The sequence below is a fragment of the Artibeus jamaicensis genome, unplaced genomic scaffold (assembly GCF_021234435.1).
Source record: "Artibeus jamaicensis isolate MK-2021 breed Jamaican fruit bat unplaced genomic scaffold, CSHL_Jam_final contig_3173, whole genome shotgun sequence".
Classification (NCBI taxonomy): Eukaryota; Metazoa; Chordata; class Mammalia; order Chiroptera; family Phyllostomidae; genus Artibeus; species Artibeus jamaicensis.
In genome coordinates, this window is record NW_026521737.1 from 129,109 (window position 1) to 144,134 (window position 15,026).

Sequence of the window (15,026 nt, forward strand, 5' to 3'; positions counted from 1 at the left end):
GCTTTCCACATGATTTTGAGCCTAGAAATGTGCCCCTACAAGACCAGCACATGAACTTTCAGGTTCTTATACATGGTTCCCAAAATGATCATGAGTAGAGGGTGTAAGAATTTGGTTTTTAAATATATGATATTTGTTTAACTACATAACTACAACATACCAGATGAGAATAAAATGTAAAAATACCTACCTGCCGGCTGGCATCCTTAGGTCCTAGCTGAAGTGTCCAGGCTGAGATGACATTAAACCCTTTGACGATCAGTGAATCCGGGAATAAGGAAGCCAAGTATTCAGCATTGGATTCTGGGTATTGGTTTATCCTCATGTTATTGCTCACATCAATCAGGATTTTACCCACCAGCAAATGCCTCAGGTCCCACAGGGAGGTGTAATGCTCTCGGTGTATAGCGATAAAGATTATATTTGTTTTTGTTAGTGCATCTTCATGATGAGTGACATCTACCACATGAGGAAAAAATTCAGAAGCAAATTTAGGATTTCTACTTCCGATGACCACATGATAGCCACATCTAATAAGTCGGATGGTCAAGGATTTGGCGAAATCCCCACTTCCAATCACACCTACAGTGACCTTCCTTGCGTCTTTGATACCATTTATGCCATTAGGCAAAAAAGTCTCACTAAGGCTCTTAGGGCTTCCCATCATAGAGATGGATTCCATGATGCAGGCTCTTCTAAGATCACCAGGATATCCTAGGAGAGAGAGATAAAACACTCATCCATTACCTCTTACCAAACATTAATACACTTCTAGGCATTATAATATGTGCCTTGTTTCCAGAGGTAAAATATTTTGGCAAGCTATATCACCTAGAACAGAGCGAGACAATTGGTAAGCTAAAAAAGGATCTCAAATTAGAAAAATGAACTGTCACAAAGTTGATAGGCTCAAGTGGGGCTTCTCGAATTTTAATATGCTCACGAATCACCTGAGAATCTTGTTAAAACATTGTTTCTGACTCAGGAGATCTGGAGTGAGGCCCAAGATTCTGCATTTCTAACAAGGTGAGCTGATGTTGCTGTTCGGCAGGGCCCTCTGAGCAGCAAGGGACTACAGCACAACAGAAAGAGACCAAAGTCTTTATCCAGAACTTCTTCTCAGCAGATCAGAGGCAGCAAATCAGAAAAGCTGCTAGAGGTAGAAAGGACTGTGATAGGATGTGATAGTACAAAGGACAACAGAAACAGAAAAACAAGGAGCCCTGGCCAGGTAGCACAGTTGGTTAGTGAGTTGTCCTGATGGCCAAGGTTTGCAGGTTCGATTCCTGGTCAGGGCACATGAGAATCAACCAATGAATGCACAAGTGAGTTGAACAACAAACTGGTGTTTCTCACTCTCAAATCAATAAATAAAAATAATTAAAAAAAAACTTAAATCCAAACCGTCCAGAGTCACTAGGGGTGAAACCTATAAACTATCCTATAAACCTCAGTAGCTAGTGTGTGACTTTATTAAATGAGAATAAGGTAAATCAGCTAGTTAAAAAAGGAACTTGGTACTTAAATAATATCCTAAGAAAAAGAGGCATCAAAATATAACAAAGGATTAATTAAATATCCTTGGCTTCTATCAGGCACCCTAAAGTTTATGGTCTGTGTTCATGGTCATAAACCTGTGTTTATGGTCTTAAACCATACAATATGTATAAAATCTTTTTCTTCTCCTTTTATTCACTGTTGGAATAGAATACGATGCAGTTACTCTTTCTGGAAAAAAAAAACTGGTCAAATTCTTTTGTAAGTGACTAACGTCTGAAATGTTTGTAATACTTGCTCAGGAATACCAATCCGATTGCCATGAAGCGGTTTCACTAATGGGACTGAATGAGAACATCCTTCCTTCCGCTCCCCACTGCACAATTTCTTTTCTGCTGAAAATAAATGTGGATCACTTCAGAGGATTTAATGGATTTTACAGGAATACGTGGAATATTTCCAAAATGTGCTTTTGGGGCTTTTACTAAATGAAATCTGAAATTACTAGAGCCAGGAATAGTTAACTTTTTACCTTAGAAATGGATCACATTCAATGTCTAAAAAAAAAACAACCCAGTAAATTATTCTTTAGAAAGACAATATAATATTACCTAATACTCATTATAGCACATTCTTTGTCAGTTTTGTTTGTGTTTTATACATTAACTGATTGAATCCCTACAAGCACTCTGGAGAGAGCTGCTAATATTGTCATGTTCCAAGTGAGACAGGCAGATGATAATTCTTTTCTCTAAGGTCATAAGAGAGAAAGTGGGGGAGCCAGGATTCGAATCCAGGCAGTCCAGCCAAGACTTGTGTCACCTGGGCGCACAGAAGGAATTTAATAAAGGGCTTTTTCTACGGGTGTGGGGGAGCGGGGAGAGTTGTGCTCATACTAGTATATTCTTCTTCTTTGGCCACATCGTTACTCCTCAGCATTACCTAGTCTAACTCAGATCCTGGGAAAGGAGAAAACTCACTATTTTAATATATTACATGTGCTTCACACTTCTCAAGATGGAAGGGACGGTAATTATCTGCTTCCCCTTGGCGTGATTCCAGGCACCCAGAAGGCCAGGAGGGGCTCAGGTGCACCAGGGCAGTAGAAAAACATCAACGTCCTCCTGGAGAACTCATGGGCCGTCCTGTTTATTCAGGAGCAGTTAAAAGAAGCAGAAGTAATTTAGTGAATTTCATTCAACAAGCCTACCCCTAGTTATACACGTTATCTGAGGGTGTAACGGTTATCAGACTCACACTCAGGAACCCAAGTGTCCTATACCCCAGCCCTGAGTTCTTCTGAGTACAGACTGCAGCATCTCCCAAAGTATGAAAACTGAAAAATCTTTAAATCTAAGAAACCATGAAGTTCAAGGCCTTTTCAAACTAAAAACAAAAGCAAAACAATTTATCAGTTATCTGCTAATAATTTTATAAAGCAAATTAACCCCTTCAGTGAATCAAATGTGAACAGGTAAAAATACATTAGGACCTAATAATGTCACTTATGGGCTTCTCATTATACCTTGCATTTTTATACATGTTTATGGGTAACTGTTCTAACACGTTTGGGCCTTATTCACATTATATTTCTAATGGCAAGTTCTAATTGAACCCTTAAGTGGCTGTGACTACAAATAAAAATTGGCCTAATAAATGAGACTCTTTGTACTAAATATTTTTAAGGAATGGAAAAGCGTTGAGGTGGGGGGAGGCAGGAAATGCCTGTGAAGAATCTGAGAGATAGGTATTTGTATATTGTTGAAAGCACATATTAAAATATGCTTGTGTGCTACTTAATAGTTCGCATTTTTATATATAGTATCACCTTATTGAAGATTAAAAGGGCTGTGGAGCACATATTATGCCCATTTAAAAAATGAGGAAACAAGCTGAGAGAATGAGTGATTATCTTAAGACAACGCCATTTGTAATGACCCAATCAGGATTCAAACCTGAGTCTTCCCACCCCTCCTCATTCTAAAACTGCAACGCAAAAATCTATGAGGAATCTTAAAATTGTCTAGATCTCCAAATGTCATCTGCAACTATATTCTCTAAAATCAATACTAACTTTACATAGTTTCAATATGAACCTCAGCTTAGGATAATTTTAGGTAAATCCAGAGCTATACACTTAGGAATTTTAGCTACAAAATGGATAAAATGTGGAAATAATTTCAATTTGGGGATCAAAACCAAAGAACTGAATTTAGTAATACTATAAAACAAAACATGCATGGTTGCTGGGTAACCTCTGGAGAACCCAGGCTGCCAACCCAATTGTCTTCTGGGGACTCTGCAGAGCACTCTGCTTTTAGCAGGAGGGAGGAAGAAAGGGGGAAGAAACGTGTCCGCATCCCAGGCAACTCGGCCATACACACACCCAAGAGCAACTCATCTCCACAAGCTACGCCAGCCATCTGGTGCTGAGACACTGCAGCACCATCTCATCCATCAATTTCTAATTTGCCAACTTCGATACGGGTCACTTGGTTAACCGCTGAGTTTCATTAACACTTTTGATATCCATAAAAACGGGGTTATAAAAAAAGGAATAATGTCAACATCTGAAGGAGGGTTGCCTAGTATTTACGAAAAAGAAAACTGAAAACCTTACATTGTACATTTCCACTGACAAGAAATGATGCGACTGTAATTTAAAGGCAGACCTACCCTGCTGTGACCCAGCATGAATTTATTGAGGCTGCTTCGCATGTGAGAGGTAAAGGACAAGAGAAGAATGGTGGTTACACTCAAGAAATTTACATTCTAGTTACGAAGAGATGAGCTGTAGTTAGAACAAAAAGCAGGAAAAAACCCTCACATCTTCATATAATAAAGAGCTAGATTGTACGATCAGAATGTGGTTACTCTGGAAAACCAGGGAACAGAAATACCACATGGTGTTCTCTAACCCTAACCCATTCATATATATAAAACTGTACTTACAAAATAATCTCTCAATTACCCAGGACTGGCCCTGGCTGGGTGGCTGAGCTGGTAAGAGTGTTGTCCTGATACACCGAGATGGCGGGTTCCATCTTGGTTGGGGCACATACAAGAAGCAACCAATGAATGAATGAATGAATGAGTGGAACAACAAACTTCTCTGTCCCTTTCTCTCTCTCAAATCAATCAATAAAAAAAATAATAAAAAATAAATTACACAGGACTACTTCAACCCATGATGATGACAGTGCACTACAGGTTTGATTAAGCTTAAAACTATAAGGATCAAAAGTTAAATTTGGCTTTTCTGTGACCTCACCTTAAAAGTGCTGGGGCATTGGCTTCCAAATAGGAAGTCATCACTGGTCTACAGAAATTAAAAAGTACATGGAACAAATGAAGATTTTTTAAAAAGCACACACCAAACAATCTGACTTAAAAATGGGCAGAAGATCTATCTTTTTAAAAGATTTTATTTATTTTTACAGAGAGAGGAAGGGAGAGTGAAAGAGAGGGAGAGAAACATCAGTGTGTGGTTGCCTCTCACATGCCCACAACTGGGGACCTGGCCCACAACCCAGGCATGTGCTGGGTTTTGAACCAGGAGCCTTTTGGTTCATAGGCTGGCACTCAATCCACTGAGCCACACCAGTCAAGGCAAAAAAATGCGCAGAAGATCTTAAAAGACATTTTTTCATTGTCTATGAAGACATACAGATGGCCAGTAGGCACACGAAAAGTTACTCAATATCACAACGAGATACCACTTCACACCCATCAGGACCGTTAGCAAAAAGACAGAAAAAATAACAGGTGTTGGCTGTGGAGAAAAAGGAACCCTTGTGCATTGTTAGTGGGAATGTAAACTGGTGCAGCCACTGTGGAAAACACCTGAGACTAAGATAATATTGTAAGTTGGTTATACTTCCATAGATTTTTAAGCATAGAGGCATAGTAGGAAGTTCTCCATAAAACTATTCAACTTAAAGAATTGTCCTTTACTCTGACAGAAAGTCTTTCTTACTTTATGTGGACAAAATGTCCTTTTTTCATAAAAGGACAGTGATAACAACAGTTGCTTGTGTCAGCAGCCCCATAAAGATTCCCTCCTTCCTTTTCACTTTATTGGTCTGTAATATCTGCAAGTCTGAAGGCCACCGACTTAGACATTCGGAAGCTCTCTGTATGAAAGTGCCCCTGAGACCTGCTGGAGAGAAAACCTTTCTAGAGAGGGGAGAAAGGCCCCCATAGGTGATGTCCGCTGAATTCTCAGGTGAATACATTCTGCAGGTGAAATATCAAATCTCCCTATTTCAATTCCCATAAGTAAGTGGTCATTTTTATTTTCATAACCTCTAAGTTGCACAAAGATAACCTAAATTCTCTTGGTGTTTAAATAAATAAAATCCAACTGTTTATTTATATCTAAAATAATATAAAATTTCTTTGAGGGAAGGTTTTTATTTTTTGGAAGAAGCTGAAGTCTTTTAGAAACCCTTAGCGGTGAATTTGCGATTCCACTTGACGAAACAGAATGGGCTCTCCTAGGCAGCAGCGGGCCAAGTGTGCTTCCTCCACCAGCAGCATCAGCATCTCTGGGGGAACCTGTTGGATGCAACTCCCAGGCCTTTCTCCAGATTTCAAAATCCGAAATCCTGGGCCTGGAGCCCAGCAGTCTGTGTTTTTAAGAAATGCTCAGGTGATTCTGATGCTTGCCAAATTTGAGGATAACTGCGCTAATGTAATGCAGTCCCACTATTTGCTGTTTGTTCGAATGTTAAAATCCACTTAAGTTAGATTATTAAATTTTTCCCCTCAGCTGAAACTCTGGGGTAATTGGTATGCATTCTCAGTTGAAAAGCATTTTCCAAGTATTATGAAATAGTAATAAATGATTTAATAATATTTCACACTTGGATCTGAGTGGCTTTTGGTGTTCGTGTTTTACAGGAAAAAAAAAACCAAAGAAATTTCAGGAAAAAAAATACTCTTGAAGACTCTTCGAATAACCAGGATTTTAATGAGACAAATTTAAAGTAACCAATAATTTCCAAAATATTTCCTAGGCTCAGTATGAATTCCACATATACTTTTATACATGGGTATGATTTTTATGACATTTCTAGGTCCTAAATCACCAAAACAAAACTTTGTATGCTTATCACGGTGCAATTTCTAGGGCAGGGAAGCGGTCCAATTCATATTAGGAAGAATTTCATCAAAAAAGCTCTCTGGTTAAATTTAGGTTAGTTTAGACATTTAATTTAAAAATGTATTTCCAAGGACTTCAGTTAATAAAATTTTAGGATCCTTTTCAAATAAATTAAAGCAACACCCTCCCTCCCACACTTCCCCACCCGTTTTCCTTCTATGGCTTGGACACAGGAGACGAGTATGTACGTCCCCCATCCCACTCTCAGTGTGGCCTTCTCTCTGGAGGGGAGCCACAGACGCTGAGCATAGCCGGGCTTTCATAACACTGCAAGTGGGAACCGCTGAGGTGCATGTCAAAAATAAAGCTGGCAGTAGTGGGTCATAGTATGACTGAAATAACTTCCCCATCCGATAATCTTGTTGCAGATGGAACTTTGAAATAAGGACATATATATATTTATTAGCTAGCAAATTAAACTTTTTCTGCGTTGCAGTAAAGCACTTGTAAATCAAAAAGAAGTTCTGTGAAAGGCACGACATTCTAGCATCTACACAAACCCACTTCCCTCATTTCAATGCCACGCCAGCACACAGGTTACAAATGGCTCCAATGCCCACTCTGTGCTGAGAACTTTAGGGCTCTCTGGTGATTGACGCCGATTTAGAAGTCAGTCCACAACCCAAGATCATAATGATAATTATCTATCGTCCATCCGTCCATCTGTCCCAAACCATTCACTCACCCAGTGTCATATTCGGCCCTATCCACTAGGCATTGGGCCAGGTGCTGACATTTCAACAACACAGAACAGGCACTGGCTTCCTAGGTATCTAAATAATTAATATGATGAATCATGAATGTTGAGAAACATATGCAGCAACTAAGAAAAGCTTTATTGAGGTGTAATTTATACATCATAGAGTTTACCCACCTTAAGTGTATAAATCAATAATTTTCAGTAAATTTACAGTTATGCAACCATCACCACAATCCAATTTTAGAACAGCTCATCAGCAGTAAATGCTATTGCTCAAATTTTAACAAAACTGGCTAAGAGTGAGTGCCTCTTTTTAAAAATCCTGCTTCCTTCAATGTCCTGAGAGCCCCGCTGGCTGTCACATACACAGCAGAGTGTGACTGGAGTTCTGCTGACCCTGCCCGGTGCAATGGGAGGAAGAGAGGGTCCCATGGTTGGGGTAGGTAGACGGACAAGCAGAGCTGCAATCTCAGAGCTGCCTCCTCCACCAGGGAGGAACGACCGACTAACATAGTGGTTCTCGACTTCAGCTGCGCCGTGGATTGACCCGAGGAGCTTTATAACATGGTGATACTTAGAACCCACCGTCCCTCTGCCCAGAGTTTCATTTAATTGGTCTGGGATTCAGCCTGAGCATCAGAATTATTATGTTTTTTAGATCATCAGGTATTTTAATATGCAGTCAAGATCAAAAACACCTCTCCTAAAGAATTCAGGATTACACCTAATATTTTATTTTGGTATTTGGAGATAATGAATGTAGCTATTTGATCCTGAATTATGCTCATTGTTGTTTGTGTCAACCAATAGTCATCACTGCCTCCAATTCAATGTCCACAGGAATTCCCAATTTGGGGTGTGGTGAAGAAGGAATCTTTATTCAGTGTGAAACAGATCAATTGTGATACAGTCTAGCTGTGAAGGACCCTCTCTGGCTAGACAGCTTTGCTCTGCTCCAGCCAGGAAACAGTCTCTGGTGGAAAGGGAAAGTGCACTCTCATAGCCAGAGAAGAGCTGACTTATACCGAGAGGGGTCCCCACCCTTGGTCCCTGATAGGTCTGTGTTCATGCAAATGAAGATTCCCAAGCCTCACAGTTTGACTGGTCCAAAAGGTATTGTCCTCATTGGTCAGAATGGAGCCACTCAGTGAAGAAGCTCATAGGGGATACAGCTGTGCAACTCTGATTAGACGGGAAAGCCTCAGTCCTACTGGCTGAAATAGGATTCCAGGAACTCTTTCATAAGGGCTAACTAACTCAGATGGCAGGAACCCAATGTAGGTTTCACCCTGAACTGCAGTTCGCAGGGGAGGCTCCTGTGTAGAAATGGCTGCTAGGTTCTGTGTTTTTTTTTTTTTAAATAACGTTCTTATTAATTTTTAAAATTTATTTTTAGAGAGAGGGGAACGGAGGGAGAAAGAGAGGGAGAGAAACATCGACTGGTTACCTCCCACAAGCCCCCAACTGAGGACCTGGCCCTCAACGCAGGCCCACGTGCCCTGAACGGGAATTCAAACTGGCGACCTTTTCAGTCTGCAGGCCAGCACTCAGTCCACCAGCCAGGGCTGGTTTGTTTTGTTTGAGCGCAGTTACCCACTGGGAGCCCTTTTTAGTAGTTATTTCCTTTCTCAGGGTCCACATTTGTAATAAGGAAAAATAATACTGGAGGAAGAATAACAGTTGCCCTTGAATAGGGGAAACTGGGGAATTTGCATGCAGTCCTTTCCCTTTTTCCACTCAGGCAGTAACAGTATCAGTAAGTCCACTGGCTATTTTGTAATTTCCTCTCTTCACTTTCTGGGAAGGACTAAGTCATTCTTAAGATGCGTCACCCTACCAACAGGAAGCACCCTTCCAACAGGACCTTTCCAACTACAGCTGTTGTTGCATAACCTTCAAAATTCAGAATGTCCCAGGGAGGTGTCCCTCTATTCTTTCTGTCGGCCGAGGGGCCCCTCTCCTGAGTTCTCCAGATGCCGCAGGTCCTGCTGACCAGAGCAGACGGGAGTTTCCATGTGGACTGACTGGCTCTGGAATAGCACCTATCAAATTTTAATGCAAATGTGATCACCTGGGAATCTTGTTAAAATGCACATTCTTATTCTCTAAGTCTGGAATGAGGGCTCCAGATTTTGCATTTCTCCCAAGCTCCTGGGTGATACCCACAGTGCTTGTCCATAGGCCACACCTGGGCGAGTCCCGCTACCTTCTCATTTGTTATTCACAGGTGATACAGCCTAAATAATTACTGAGAAGACTACCGTGGCAATTACGGAAGTTTTGTTTACATGGTGTCAAGAAGAAAGAACAGGCCTGGGCTTCTGAAATCTACTTGTTTTCTGAGTATGTTTTCCTTGTAAAATGGAAAATGAAGAAGTTGTACTTGACTCCTGTGGTCCTTTCCAACACTAAAATTTTTTGTTTCCAAGTCTTACAGTTATATAATAATGGTAATATCATTGTCTTATTCTTAACACTATGACACTTCAACATTATGAGATCAACCTAAAAGTATGATTTAAGTAGCATATGGGCTCCTTGAAATGTCAAGGTCATGATCTCGGTGAGTTGACATTTGACTCACTGTATGCATCTAGTACTTAAAGAATATTATCAAGGTAAGAGAATTTGATTATTCTCAACTACACGGCCTCCTTGATTTTCAGTTTAGGAAGTTTTCTTGACATTCCTCTGGCCAAATGACAGCTGCAGTGCTGTATTTATTTTGAAAAATAGAGCCTAACTTCATTCACATATAAAGATCCAGGGTTAATTACTGGATGGCAGTAACTCTGAAAGAACTGTCCTCAGAGATCTTTTTTTAAAAAATGTTTCAATTACAGTTTACATTCAGTGTTATTTTGTACTAGTTTTAGGTATACAACATATTGATTAAATAATCATAAACTTTACAAAGTGGTTCCCCCAAACTTTTCAAGTACCGACCTAGCACCATGCATAGTTATTACAGTATTATCAGCTATATTGCCTAGGCTGTACTTTCCATCCTCATGACTATGGTGTCCTCAGACATTTTGCTTACATTCATAACTTGCTGATTCACACATGCTAAACAAGAAAATGTAATCTTCCAGGGCCATGAGATGGGGTAGGTGAATTTTTAACTTTTAAAGGCCACGTGTGAATCTCTCTTCCTTTTCTCTCCTGCGAACACCCAGTTCTTTAGAGACTCGTGGCACCTCCTAATACGCCCTCCCCGTACTCACTCCTGCTGCCTACTGACTTCTAGCTTATTCTTTATCGCTGGTGACTCAGGCCCCCAATCTATACAGTCTTCCTCTATACCAACATGCCAACAGTTGTCATCCTTCTCCAGTACTTCATTGTTCAAGTGGATGAAACACTGGACCTCACAACCTCGTTTACTCATTTATCAACGGCAGTGATTCTTTGCCTCTACCCCATCTCAGTGACTTTCTGACATCTCCAAACACTATCTCCTAGCCTTCCAATAAATAGTCCTAGTCAAATATTCACACTGATAAATCTAGACAGCATAAAAAATCTGATTCATTGACCCAATATTTTCTCACTCTCCAGTGACATCCTCCTGGTTTTTCTTTATCCATTGGAGGTTCTATACTGTATATTCATCTCCACTTTCTCAAAAAGACCCACTTTTGTTATGGACTAAATGTTTGAGTCTCCCCCACCACCAATTCATATGTCGAAATCCCACCTCTTACTGTGAAGGTATAAAGAGGTGTGGCTTTTGGACGGTGTGATTAGATTATGAGGCTGGAACCCTGAGGAATGAGATCAGTGCCTTTACAAAACAAACCTTAGAGAGCTCCTCTCCCCTTCGGCCCTGTGAGGACCCAGCAAGAAGATGGCACTATGAACCAGGAAGTGGGCCCCCACTAAACAATGAATCTGTCGGTGCCTTGATCTTGGATTTCCCAGCCTCCAGAACTGTGAGCAATAAATGTCTGTTGTGTAAGTCCTCCAGTCTATGGTATTCTGTCACAGCTGCCTGAATAGACTAGGATGCCTCTCTTGCCCTCCACCACATCTGCTTGGCAATAACCTAGTCCTAGAAGAACCCAACTACCCATTTTCTGTATCCAAGCTGGTGAAGGCTGCTGAAGAAAAAAAATCAGACAATGGAGCTCATTAGTCTCACCTTAAATTGATGATTATGAAGTTCATCTATCAAAGGCCAGTGTGTCCACTCGTGGAGACCATCCCTTTTCTCCTTCCAAGGGGCTGTGGTTATGATCTCATGAGGCACAGCTCACACTCAACAGGTTCAAAATAGAACTTGTTTTCCATCTAGATATGTTCTCATTCCTTCAGATTTTCCTATTTCAGTAAATGGTACCATTATCCACAAGTTGCTTAATGCAAACATCTGGGAGTCATTCTTGGGTCCTTCCTTTCCTTCACCCCTGATATAAAATCCACACCAAGTCCTATTCTCCAAAATATTTCTTTAGTTCCTCTCCACTGAAACCAGTTTAATCCAAGTCTTTCCCATCTCTCCTCTAAACTCTGGAAACACTTTCTAATAGGCCTCTCTACTTATTCCTTTGCCTCTTTCCAAATCATTCTCCACAATGAAGCTAAGATCATCTTAAAACAGACATAAGGTGGTGCCTTTCCCCTCTTCAAAATTCAGTGGTTTTCTGTGGCACTTAGAACTACAGCTACCTTCCTGACCATGACCGAAAAGGCCCTGAATGAGCTCCACAGCTCCTGCACACCTCTTAACCCCACCCAGTGTGACTGTTATTCCCTGTGGTCCAGACAAAGCATCCTTCTCCGGAAGCAGGAAAAAAAAAAACGATGTCGTCCCATACAGCTCTTAAGTTTCTCTTGTGATTATCTTAAGTAATTGTTTCTTTACTCACTGTTATTTCCCCGTTAGACTAAAAGCTCCCTGAGGGCAGAGCCAGGTTTATCTCGTCCATCGCTGCCTCCACAATGCCTGGCACGAGTCCAGTGAATATTCTTTGTTGTTGAATACCTCAAAAATGTCAAGACCAAAAGAGATGTAATAGGTCTCTAGGTAAAAGCCCTCTTTTTACTCATCAAGACATGTAGACCCAAAGGGGGCGATACACCAATGTCACGGTCACTGGCTGAGCACAGAATAAATGCATCTCCTGATGTCTTGAAGGCCTAGTCTTTCAAATTTTCGGTGTGCCTTCTTTCTCACCTTTCTAACTCATTTACGATCCTTTCTTTAAACAGTTGTTTGCCTTCACCTGTGCAACTTTTTCAGCATTAAAATGTAATTATGCTATTTACTACAAGTATATTCTCCATGTCATCAGTGCAATAAAAAAGTGACCTGGATACGGCTTTTCATTTTTTTTTCAAAATTAGCTCAACTTATCATTATTGATAATGTCTCTTCCCTTCCCCCTCCCCCCCAAAGACTGACTAGCTAAGAGAAAGAAACTGCCAACGACTCCTAAATATTTGGAAAAAATATCTAGGATGGGTATCTTTATTGTGTAAATAGCTTTTAATTTTTGAAACAACAGGAGGAGAGGTGCAAAGTAAAAAAAAAGTGTCTTAGAGAAAGATAAAGTAAACGGAGATGGACACAATGAAGAAATAATAAAGGTGGGAAGAGTGAGGGCAGAAGGGGTAGGAGGGTTTGGAGAGAACTAAAAAGGTTCCCAACGGGGGGGCCGCTAACCGGGCTGTAGTTTCGGCCAAGTCACAAGGGTGGAGGTAGCAGCAGGAGTTCGAGTTCCGTTTTTCCCAGTTTCACCCACAGTGCTGAGTGATAATTAACCATGGCCCATAATAAGTTTTTCCATCTAAAAAACGAACTGCCTGAGGACTAAAAACTGACACCAATTCTTCTCCAAAGGGTGGGAAAGATAATGGAAATCTCTTGACAAAAATCCTCTGTATCTCTCTGCCCTATTTTAAGAGAAATATTTTTTAGGGCATAACTTTTAACAAGTTTCGGCTGCAGCTGAACACAGGGTTCAAACATAATTTAGGGCACGTAAAGATGAAGCCAATTACTTCCTAACGTATAATGGCCTAAACACACCATGGTCACATAATTGGGTAATAAATAAAATGACTCCTAGAAATACTCCCTTGTTCGCAAAGCAATGATGTGTGATTTTCGATGAAATGCGCCGCATCAACCCAAAAAGTGGAAGGTAGACAGGCTATCAGGGAGGCGAAGGTAACCTGCCCGTCCTTCCCCTCCGGGCACATCCTACCTGGGATGATGTAGCTCCTGGCCTCCTTTCTCCTGGGCCCAACCTTCGGACTCTGGGGGAGCTAGGGGAAGAGCAAGAGGAGTTGGGGGCGGAATCGGTGGAACAGACGCCCTTCCGTTCCCTTCCCACTCCCCATATCGGGGTACCAGGACCTCAGGAGCCCCGCCAGGTCCGGACGGACGCCCGCAGAGGGCGCGGGATCCCGGGAGGACGGACGCGGCGCGTGGCGCCGATTGCACCGTGACCCTCAACTCCACAGCCGCCACCTGGTCTCGCGCCCTGCCCGGACCCGCTCACCTCCGCGCCCTCCGCGCCCGGGAGAGGCCAGCCTGCAAGGCTCCAGCAGCGGCGCCGACTCCCCGGGGGCCGGCCCGGGCTCCAGGGCCTAGGGACTGCGCCTGCGACCCGCGGCTGCAGGGTGGCTACCGCGGCGTTCGCGCTCCGCCGCCCGCCCGCCTCCGGAGGCTGGATCGCGTAGAACCCGCGGGGAGGCGGGCGCCGAGTGCAGCGGGCGGGGGTGGGAAGCGCGCGGAGGCCGGCCTCGCGGTGACGCGCCCCTGGGGGCAGCGCTCAGGCGGGGTGCGGAGCGCGAACCGGCCCGGGCGGCGAGGACTAGAGGGCCGAGCGCGGGAGGAGGAAGGGCGGCGGAGCGCAGGGAAAAGTCGTGGAGTTCGCAGGGGTCAGGAGGGAGCCTGGGAGGACGGAGAACGCCGAGCGGGGCTGCCCTCGGGAGCCCGGGCCGCGCGGCTGCAGTTTCGAGCTCCCACCCCTCCCCCAACGAGAGCAACTGAGCATCTACCCTTGGCCTTTGCCCCTCTGCAGGGCTCCCCCAGGATTCCTTTGAAACGGCTCTAGAAAAATAAAGCCCACTTTTCTACTCCGCTCCTTTGGTACTTTGTGGTCGCCTCTCCGCTCTAGACTTTGCTTCTTATTACACAGCAACTCCCAGATTTCCTCTACCCTCGGCTGCTGTCAAGTCTCCAAGAAACTGCGTTTTCTCTCACCTCTAATTGTCTTTCGGCTGGACAGCGTTTTGTTCACAAATGCTCGTGGCCAATCACATTTTAAAACTTCTCCGCAGCCAGCAGTTTGTTGACTTTGACCCTCACTCTCGCCGTTGCCACTGGAACTTTGGTCTTGGTGAAAAGAGGGTTAAGCCCGGAGTCAGGAGACCTGCTGTTCTGGTAAAGCCTCTTAAACTCCAGGGGCCTTAAGTGTTCAGGACGTGTCTCCCTGCAGATACCAAAGTAGTCTGGTATCCTTTATCTTTTGCGTAAAAGCCGTTGTAACAATGGGGAATTGTAACCCACCCCACCATTCTTTTGACAGATTCTCTAAGTGCTGACTCTGGCTAATATGTAGCTTGTAGATGAACAGCATGTTAATATAAGAATTCTAGGAACTAACTTCCAAACATACAGACTCTGTCCTGCAGGCATTCCAGCTCCGGAAG

At 42.8% G+C, this 15,026-nt stretch overlaps 1 protein-coding gene across 9 annotated transcripts in view; it reads right to left on the reverse strand.

Annotated features, from left to right (window-relative positions):
- Positions 1 to 14,686, reverse strand: part of STEAP2 (STEAP2 metalloreductase) — a 28,020-nt gene extending 13,334 nt beyond the window's left edge. Inside the window, exons 1-5 of one of the 9 annotated variants that reach the window (XM_037152594.2) lie at positions 14,578 to 14,686; positions 13,574 to 13,634; positions 12,233 to 12,348; positions 11,506 to 11,684; positions 191 to 714 (exon numbers count right to left, since the gene is read on the reverse strand). In XM_037152594.2, the coding sequence (XP_037008489.2) occupies positions 191 to 682 (492 nt within the window). In that variant the 5' untranslated portion in view covers positions 683 to 714; positions 11,506 to 11,684; positions 12,233 to 12,348; positions 13,574 to 13,634; positions 14,578 to 14,686. The other 8 variants (XM_037152587.2, XM_037152610.2, XM_053663300.1 and 5 more) reach the window with 8 other exon arrangements.
- Positions 14,687 to 15,026: the final 340 nt, after the last annotated feature.